Here is a 10108-nt window from a genome sequence, read left to right as displayed (position 1 = left end):
CGCTTCTCTCATGATTGTGATTGGTCCGCTGCGTGCGCGTTCACGGCTCTTGATAAAGCAACCCTGGGTTGAGTTACCGAGTTGATATCCAGCATCGTGATACCGATTATCCTGATTGCCATTGTTAGGGTTAGTCAACCCAGGATGGGTCTGGGTAACCCAGGAAAGGTTGATCTCGCTTCGTGATACAGGCCCCAGCTGTTATATAAACAACAGATTTGTTTACATGTTTACCTGTTTGTGTCAGTGTGTCTGTCTGAAGGAGTTCAGCTTTTATATAAACAGCAGATTTGTTTACATGTTTACATGTTGTGTCAGTGTGTCTGTCTGAAGGAGTGTTATCAGACGGATGGANAGTCAACCCAGGATGGGTCTGGGTAACCCAGGAAAGGTTGATCTCGCTTCGTGATACAGGCCCCAGCTGTTATATAAACAACAGATTTGTTTACATGTTTACCTGTTTGTGTCAGTGTGTCTGTCTGAAGGAGTTCAGCTTTTATATAAACAGCAGATTTGTTTACATGTTTACATGTTGTGTCAGTGTGTCTGTCTGAAGGAGTGTTATCAGACGGATGGAGCAGCTCCTCCCCTCGTCCCCCCTCCTCCTCCTCTTCCTCCCTGTCCTCTCCCCCCTCCCTCCCCTTGACTAGCAGCGCTCCTTCCTCACAGCCTCCTCCTCCTCATAACTCCAGGTAAGGCCCCGCCCATCACCATATAAGGTTAAAGGTTGATGACTTCCTGTATGTAAATGTGAACATGTTTGTGTTCAGTCAGTATCCCTGTCTGTGGACCGTCGGATGCACTGAGCTAAGCCCCGCCCACTCACCCTGCACCACTCTCCACGGACCAATCAGCAGCGACAGCCTGATGCAGCCGCCCAGTCACGGTCGAGTGGGCGGTGCCGGATGGCCACCTGGCCCCACCCACTCCTTCTGAGGAGGGATGTGATTGGTCGAATGGAGGTGAAGGCTACTGGTGACCACTGATGACCACTGGTGGCTACTGGTGGCTGCTGGTGACCACTGGTGGCTACTGGTGACCACTGATGACCACTGGTGGCTACTGGTGACCACTGGTGGTCACTGGTGACCATTGGTGACCACTGGTGACCACTGGTGGCCGCTGATGACCACTGGTGGCTGCTGGTGACCACTGGTGGCTACTGGTGACCACTGGTGGCTGCTGGTGACCACTGATGAACACTGGTGACCACTGGTGGGTACTGGTGACCACTGATGACCACTGGTGGCTACTGGTGGCTACTGGTGACCACTGGTGACCACTGATGACCACTGGTGGCTACTGGTGACCACTGGTGACCACTGGTGGCTATTGGTGACCACTGGTGGCTACTGGTGACCACTGGTGACCACTGTGGACCACTGGGTACCACTGGTGTCCACTAATGACCACTGGTGGCTACTGGGGACCACTGGTGGCTACTGGTGAACACTGGTGGCTACTGGTGACCACTGGTGGCCACTGGTGGCTACTGGTGACCACTGGTGGCTACTGGTGGCCACTGGTGGCTACTGGTGACCACTGATCACCGCTGGTGGCTACTGGTGACCACTGGTGGCTACTGGTGATCACTGGTATCTACTGGTGACCACTGGTGGCTACTGGTGACCACTGGTGGCCACTGGTGACCGCTGGTGGCCACTGGTGACCGCTGGTGGCTACTGGTGAGAGCTGAAGAGTCCCAGTCCCCACAGTGGTGCCTGTAAATAGCTCATCCTCCATCACTGATTGTTAAAGGTCTCTGTTGGCGGCTAACAGTAGCCGATGGTGACCACTGGTCAATATTCCCAGTTAACTACCAGCGGGTACTGGTCTCTGTTGGTGGCTACTGAAGTTGTACTGTTGTATACTTGTCCGTGAAGATTCTCAGTCATCCAGGTCATGGTAATCCTAAGTGCTATATCGGAGGCAACTGGACTTGAAGACGTTTCGCCTCTCATCCAAGAAGCTTCTTCAGTTCTAAATGACTGGTACAAAGTTGCAGGCTATAAACCCTGCGTGGGTGGGAACCCTTGCAGAGTCCTAGGGGTCACGTGAGGTCTTAGTTTCAGAGTCATTAAGGTCACAGTGTGAGTCTTTGACCCACCTCCCCAGACGACTTCATACCCATTCACCCCTGGCCCCACCTGACCCTAACGACTCACATAGTGGCCAGGTGGGTCAACGACTCACATTGTGACCTTAATGACTCTGAAACTAAGACCTCACGTGACCCCTACGACTCTGCAAGGGTTCCCACCCACGCAGGGTTTATAGCCTGCAACTTCGTACCAGTCATTTAGAACTGAAGAAGCTTCTTAGATGAGAGGCGAAACGTCTTCAAGAAACACAAGCAAGTCCAGTTGCCTACGATATTAGCACTTACGATTACTGTTGTATAGTACGCAAATATGTTCACGTTACGTTACTGTGACGTGTTAAACTGGTCCCAGTACAGACCCAGTATACACAGTGACGTGTTAAACTGGTCCCAGTACAGACCCAGTATAAACAGTGACGTGTTAAACTGATCCCATGACAGACCCAGTATACACAGTGACGTGTTAAACTGGTCCCAGTACAGACCCAGTATACGCAGTGACATGTTGGTATTGTGACGCCCCCTGCTGTTCAGACCATCAGCTGTGTTTACACTGTTTCATCTCATAAAATAAAAAACAAAGCCACTTCCTGTTTGGTGGGTGTTTACAGCTGCTGCATGTTGTTTCTTTGTTGTTGTTTGTCTCCTCTAAACAAAACAATAATAAGAGTTGTATATCTGATGTTTTTTCTCTGCTGCATGAACTTTATCACATGGAAGACACATTGTCAACCTGCTCTGTGTCTATAAAGATTTAAAGGACCCTCTGCCTGTCTGGGATGTGTTTTATTGTAAATAAAATTAATCCCTCCATCACCACGTTACACGGCGTCACAACACTGACGATGTTCAGGAAAAATCTTAAATAACAATAGTAATCAGTACTTTAATGTGCAGCTACTGTCACACTGCGTGTGTATGTGTGTGTAGTGCTGTTTGTTTTGTCTCTAAACTTCCTGTTGACTCCAAAATTAAAAAGCAAAATATTAATAAAACCACTCATTTTATTAGTTTCATATATTTATCACAATGTCTGTTTGCTGTTTATTCATCTATGTATTAATTAATTCGATAATTGGAATATGAAATCAGATTTCCCGTTAATAGATAAATCGATAATAAATAAATATATGAAATATCTTAAAAAATAGCACTGTAAACAATATAATAATCCACAGATTCTGTTTGGGCCTGACAACAAATAAAAACAAAATAGAATAATAAATAATCATGAAATAATACATTAATAGAATTATCAATAAAACAGTTTATGTTCCATCCATCTCAGCTTCATGAACAAAATTTAACCGATGATGTAATTAGATAATAGTTGTCACATTTTATTTGTTTTTGAAAACATCCATGTTGACCCCCTCTGCACCCGGCACTGCAAAGAGTTAAATTTCAATATGTTGCTTGTCAAATGACGTCATACAGGTTTATATTCCATATTAAACTGTAAAATAAAACTTTTCAGCAGATAAAAACTAAAAAAATCTATCTTTTGTAATACGTGTATCCGGTGTGTCCTCTTATTGTGAAATACTATCGGAAGCCGACCTTGCTGACCCGGAAGTTGTTTGGAGCCGCGGTAAGCATTGAATGAAGTGAGACACGGCGGGCTGTTCTCTGCTTTAAACCTTCGCTCTAACAGGTACGTCATAGTTTGTTTTTGTTTACTGTGTTGACGCCGCTGTTTGTTTACAGTCTGAAGTCTGAGAGAATTTATTTCACGACTTTTTGTAACCGTGACGTGCGTGAAATAGCGGGTTAGCATGCTAGCTAACGTTAGCTGTTCCTCCGGAGTTTAATGGACATTTCGTCTGTAAAGTCAAACTGTGAGCTGGGACGATTAATCGATCGACTGGATGTTAGTCAGAGACATGTCTGAGCACTGCGGGGTCGGTTAGTCGGTAACAAAGTCTCAGGTTTAGTCAGCCAGGTAAACTCTGACCTCATCATGTCACAGAGATAGATACATAAATAATGTGTGCAGAGTAGTTTGTGCCCCCAGTGCTCCCAGTGCTCCCAGTGGGTTTAATCTAAAGATGTCAGACAGTGTTTATTTCTCTGTTAAACTCTGAGTCAGTGAGCTGACATCATCATGTTGTCATGGAAACAGTGTGAGGTCAGTAACTGTTTGTGTGTTCAGGTTGAAGCTCTGCGGCCGTCATGGCTCACATCACCATCAACCAGTACCTGCAACAGGTAACCTCTGACCTTCATCATCATCATCGTCGTCACCTGTCATACCATGTGACCACACAGACGTGTTCTTCTTCATTGGTGTTTCCTTCCTGCAGGTTTACGAGGCCATCGATAACCGAGAGGGCTCATTCTGCGCCGAGCTGCTCTCCTTCAAACACCCACATGTCGCCAACCCACGCCTCCAGGTCAGGCCCCGCCCCCTCAGGTACACACAGCCTCTGTTGCTAGGATACGGCCTCACCTGTGTGTGTGTGTGTGTGTGTGTGTGTGTGTGTGTGTGTGTGTGGTGTGTGTGTGTGTGTGTGTGTGTGTGTGTGTGTGTGTGACAGCTGGCTAGTCCAGAGGAGAAGTGTCAGCAGCTCCTGGAGCCGCCATACGATGAGATGGTCGCCGCTCACCTCAGGTATGACGGCCAATCAGAGGCCTCCTCTGTTTTATGTCACAGCTGAAGGTGTGTCAGAGTGCAGGTGACCATAGCAACAGCACTCTGTGTGTGTGTGTTCCAGGTGTACCTACGCAGTGTCCAATCACGACTTTGTTGAAGCCTACAAGTTCCAGACTCTCGTCGTTCAATATCCTTCATGATGACATCACACACACACACACACACACACACACACACACACAAGATGGACCAATAATTGATCAGTCCTTGACTCGTGACGTCCTTCCTGAGAGCCTTCCAGTCCCACAAAGAAGAGAACTGGTAAGTGTTAGCCTAGCTTAGCATAAAGACTGGAAGCAGAGGGAAACTGTTAGCTTAGCTTAGCACAAAGACTGGAACCAGAGGGAAACTGTTAGCCTAGCTTAGCACAAAGACTGGAAGCAGAGGGAAACTGTTAGCCTAGCTTAGCATAAACACTGGAAGCAGAGGGAAACTGTTAGCCTAGCTTAGCACAAAGACTGGAAGCAGAGGGAAACTGTTAGCCTTGCTTAGCATAAAGACTGGAACCAGAGGGAAACTGTTAGCTTAGCTTAACACAAAGACTGGAAGCAGAGGGAAACTGTTAGCCTAGCTTAGCACAAAGACTGGAAGCAGGGGAAACTGTTAGCCTAGCTTAGCATCAAGACTGGAAGCAGAGAGAAACTGTTAGCTTAGCTTAGCACAAAGACTGGAAGCAGAGGGAAACTGTTACCCTAGCTTAGCATAAAGACTGGAAGCAGAGGGAAACTGTTACCCTAGCTTAGCATAAAGACTGGAAGCAGAGAGAAACTGTTAGCTTAGCTTAGCATGAAGACTGGAAGCAGAGGGAAACTGTTAGCCTAGCTTAGCACAAAGACTGGAAGCAGAGAGAAACTGTTAGCTTAGCTTAGCACAAAGACTGGAAGCAGAGGGAAACTGTTACCCTAGCTTAGCATAAAGACTGGAAGCAGAGGGAAACTGTTAGCCTAGCTTAGCATAAAGACTGGAAGCAGAGGGAAACTGTTAGCCTAGCTTGCTGCTTTGTTGTTTCTGGGAGCTGATATGAACACGCAGCCTCTGAACGCAGCCTCAGTGTGTGTTTTGTGTTTGGGAGCTGATATGAACACGCAGCCTGTGAACGCAGCCTCAGTGTTGTGTCTTTGGTCTCAGGGCTCTGCCGGTGATGTTCGCTGTCACTCTGGATCTCAGGATATTTGCCAACAATGTAAGAAGCTCACACACAGACACTGATGTGAGGTCAGCTGTTACTGCTGCAGTGCTGACCTCTGACCTCTGACCTGTGCCCCCTGCAGGCGGAGCAGCAGCTGCAGAAGAAGGGTAAAGGTCAGCCGGGGGAGATGTTGGAGAAGGCTGCGGAACAGCTGATGAGCTGCTTCAGAGTGTGTGCCAGCGACAAGTCAGTGACACACACACACACACACACACACACACACACACATACACACAGTTTAAAGACAGTATGTAAACTCAAGTGTGTGTGTGTGTGTGTGTGTGTGTGTGTGTGTGCCAGTCGAGCAGGGATCGAGGACTCAAAGAAGTGGGGGATGATGTTTCTGAGTAACCAGCTGTTTAAGATCTACTTTAAGGTGTGACATGTCTCTGTGTGCTCAAAACATGTTGACATGAGCACGTCTGTCCCAGCTGACTGGTTATTGATCATATGATTGGTTGATTTCAGATCAATAAGCTGCACCTGTGTAAACCTCTGATCAGGGCCATTGACAGCTCCAACCTGAAGAACGACTACAGCCCCGCCCAGAAGGTCACCTACAAATACTACGTGGGCCGCAAGGCCATGTTCGACAGCGACTTCAAGCCAGGTAACACTGGAACTGTACTGGTATTGATCACCATTAACCTGATTGATCACCAGTAACCTGATCAATCACCAGTAACCTGATCGATCACCAGTAACTTGATCGATCACCAGTAACCTGATCGATCACGAGTAACCTGATCGATCACCAGATACCTGATTGATCACCAATAACCTGATCGATCACCAGTAACCTGATCGATCACCAGTAACCTGATCGATCACCAGTAACCTGATTGATCACCAGCAACTAAATCGATCATCAGCAACCTGATCGATCACCAGCAACCAGATCGATCATCAGCAACCTGATCGATCACCAGTAACCTGATTGATCACCAGATCATCAGCAACCTGATCGATCACCAGTAACCTGATTGATCACCAGCAACCTGATCGATTATCAGCAACCTGATCGATCACCAGTAACCTGATCGATCACCAGTTACCTGATTGATCACCAGCAACCTGATCGATTACCAGCAACCTGATCGATCACCAGTAACCTGATCGATCACCAGTTACCTGATTGATCACCAGTAACCTGATCGATCACCAGTTACTTGATTGATCACCAGTAACCTGATCGATCACCAGTTACCTGATTGATCACCAGTAACCTGATTGATCACCAGTAACCTGATTGATCACCAGTAACCTGATTAATCCACAGCGGAGGAGTTCCTGTCCTACGCCTTCCATCACTGTCATCGATCCAGTCAGAAGAACAAGAGGATGATCCTCATCTACCTGCTGCCTGTCAAGATGCTGCTGGTGAGGAGACCAGGTCCCAGTTAAGATCCCAGTTCGGATCCCAAATTCAGGTCCCAATTCAGATCCGAGATCAGATCCCAGTTCAAATTCTAGGTCAGGTCCCAGTTCAGATCCGAGATCAGATCCCAGACCAGGTCCCAGTTCAAATTCTAGGTCAGGTCCCAGTTCAGATCCCAGATCAGGTCCCAGTTCAGGTCCCAGATCAGATATCAGATCAGGTCCCAGTTCAGGTCCCAGATCAGATATCAGATCAGGTCCCAGTTCATATCCTAGAACAGGTTCCATTTCAGATCTCAGGTCAGGTCCCATATTGGATCCCAGATCAGGTCTCAGTTCAGATCCCAGTTCAGGTCCAAGTTCAGGTCCCAGATCAGATCCCAGTTCAGATCTGAGAGCAGGTCCCAGTTCAGATCCCAGATCAGGTCCCAGTTCAGATCCTAGATCAGGTACACATTCAAATCTCAGCACAGACCCTGGTTCAGGTCCCAGTTTGACCTCTGCATATGGTTTCAGGGTCACATGCCGACTCATCAGCTCCTGAAGAAGTACGACCTCATACAGTTTGCTGATGTCACCAGAGCAGTGAGGTAAGCAGAGGGGCGGTGACATCATCAGTGACATCATCAGGGTGTCAAGTGAGCTGACAGGTGAGTGTGTGTGTGTTTCAGTGAGGGGAACCTGCTGCTGCTGAACGAGGCTTTGTCCAAACACGAGACCTTCTTCATCCGCTGTGGGATCTTCCTCATCCTTGAGAAGCTCCGCATCATCACCTACAGGAACCTCTTCAAGAAAGTGTGAGTACTACCACTCCCCCTAGTGGATCCTCAGGTGCTGCAGCTCCCCCTGGTGGATCCTCAGGTGCTGCAGCTCCTCCTGGTGGATCCTCAGGTGCTGCAGCTCCTCCTTGTGGATCCTCAGGTGCTGCAGCTCCTCCTTGTGGATCCTCAGGTACTGCAGCTCCCCCTGGTGGATCCTCAGGTGCTGCAGCTCTCTTTGTGGATCCTCAGGTGCTGCAGCTCCCCCTGGTGGATCCTCAGGTGCTGCAGCTCCTCCTTGTGGATCCTCAGGTACTGCAGCTCCTCCTTGTGGATCCTCAGGTACTGCAGCTCCCCTAGAGGATCCTTCAGGTACTGCAGCTCCCCCTAGTGGATCCTTCAGGTACTGCAGCTCCCCTAGAGGATCCTTCAGGTACTGCAGCCCCCCCTGGTGGATCCTTCAGGTACTGCAGCTCCCCTAGAGGATCCTCAGGTACTGCAGCTCCCCCTAGTGGATCCGTCAGGTACTGCAGCTCCCCTAGAGGATCCTTCAGGTACTGCAGCTCCCCTAGAGGATCCTCAGGTACTGCAGCTCCCCCTAGTGGATCCGTCAGGTACTGCAGCTCCCCCTAGTGGATCCTCAGGTACTGCAGCTCCCCTAGAGGATCCTTCAGGTACTGCAGCCCCCCCTAGTGGATCCTTCAGGTACTGCAGCTCCCCTAGAGGATCCTCAGGTACTGCAGTCACAGATAGAGTACCAGGACCAGTGTTATTTCATTGTAATGGAACGGAACAGTATGCAAACAGTACGGTAGCAGGATGCTAATCGTCTTTTCTAGACGGATTGTGAAATAATACATGTTGAACACACTGTGGTCTGAGATCCACCTTAGACCATATCATGTGATCACACCTGTCATTTCTGACCGTCGTCTCAAAGCATCAGTTGATTTCCTTGTAAAGCAAGCATGGTAGCAATTAGCTTACGTCGCTATGTTAGCATATTGTTCAATACAATAAAGCCTGAGCTAGCTTTCAGTGAACATCTACTGCTCAAGATGATATAAGTTTTCCCACCACTCAGACAGAGGCTAACACATACAGCAAACTGTTGACATAATGTAGTTTTAGCTCCATGTAAAGTAAATAAATGTGATGTTTACGTTTGGCACAAACTTTCACTTGGACTCAAGAATGACGTGCTTAAAATTTGGTGGTCAAAGGCCAAAGGTCACTGTGACCTTGTGTCTGTCTCACCCTTGTCAATGCAATATCTCAAGATCACCTTGAGGGAGTTTCTTCAAATTTGGCACAGACGTCAGATTGGACTCAGTGATCAGGGGTTAGATTTCGGTAGTTGAAGGTCAAGGTCACTCTGACCTGGTCTGTCTGATCGTATTTTTCACCAGATGATTTTGGCTCCATGTCGTTATTATGATGTATGATGTCACGATAAAGCTGCTCTCTGTCCGTCTCTCTGTCCCTGTGTCTGTCCCTCTGTCTGTCTCTCTGTCTGTCTCTGCCCCTCTGTCTGTCTTTCTGTCCCCCTGTCCGTCCTCAGGTACCTCCTGTTGAGGACGCACCAGCTTCCTTTGGATGCCTTCCTGGTGTCTCTGAAGATGATGCAGCAGGAGGACGTTGACATTGACGAGGTGCAGTGTATCCTCGCCAATCTCATCTACGTGGTCAGTGCGCGCGCACACACACACGCACACGCACACACACACACACTACACAGGAAACAGCTGGGACAGAAAACAGGAAGTAACTCTTGTTCTTGTCTTCTTCCTGTCAGGGTCACATCAAAGGTTACATCTCCCATCAGCACCAGAAGCTCGTGGTCAGTAAACAGAACCCGTTCCCTCCTCTGTCTTCAGTCTCTTAGACTACGTTACCCACAATCCCCTCTGGCTGCTGCGCTCTACATTACCCACAATCCTCTCTGGCTGCTGCTCCTGGAAACTCTTCACAACGTCGTTTTTTATTTTGTTGTGTAACAAAAAGTCTAATAAAACAGCTACTGGTTCGTA

The 10108-nt window shown here is 48.1% G+C and overlaps 2 protein-coding genes and 1 long non-coding RNA gene across 3 annotated transcripts in view; 2 read left to right on the top strand and 1 right to left on the bottom strand.

The window, feature by feature from the left end:
- tbx19 (T-box transcription factor 19) overlaps positions 1-1923 on the top strand; it is a 38830-nt gene extending 36907 nt beyond the window's left edge. The window contains exons 9-10 of the mRNA XM_050065947.1: positions 542-692; positions 771-1923. Coding sequence (XP_049921904.1) covers positions 542-692; positions 771-936 — 317 coding nt within the window. The 3' untranslated portion in view covers positions 937-1923. The remainder of the gene's footprint in view (positions 1-541; positions 693-770) is intronic.
- A 1726-nt stretch (positions 1924-3649) lies between these two features.
- Positions 3650-10108, top strand: pcid2 (PCI domain containing 2). Its single transcript, XM_050065857.1, has 15 exons — positions 3650-3755; positions 4254-4309; positions 4405-4494; positions 4639-4712; positions 4816-4881; positions 4974-5015; positions 5883-5937; positions 6026-6129; positions 6244-6319; positions 6412-6553; positions 7223-7323; positions 7837-7910; positions 7992-8117; positions 9640-9763; positions 9874-10108. The coding sequence occupies exons 2-15, from the start codon at positions 4274-4276 to the stop codon at positions 9961-9963; spliced, it is 1200 nt and encodes a 399-aa protein (XP_049921814.1). The 5' UTR covers positions 3650-3755; positions 4254-4273; the 3' UTR covers positions 9964-10108.
- LOC126403284 (uncharacterized) lies at positions 6566-7217 on the bottom strand. The gene is made up of 3 exons (XR_007571304.1): positions 7094-7217; positions 6923-6998; positions 6566-6876 (listed from the first exon to the last, which is right to left on the bottom strand). It is a non-coding gene; the product is annotated as an uncharacterized LOC126403284 (long non-coding RNA).

The sequence above is a fragment of the Epinephelus moara genome, chromosome 16 (genome assembly GCF_006386435.1).
Source record: "Epinephelus moara isolate mb chromosome 16, YSFRI_EMoa_1.0, whole genome shotgun sequence".
Classification (NCBI taxonomy): Eukaryota; Metazoa; Chordata; class Actinopteri; order Perciformes; family Serranidae; genus Epinephelus; species Epinephelus moara.
Note: the sequence above shows the minus strand (reverse complement) of the source record. Positions and strands in the feature narration are given on the sequence as shown.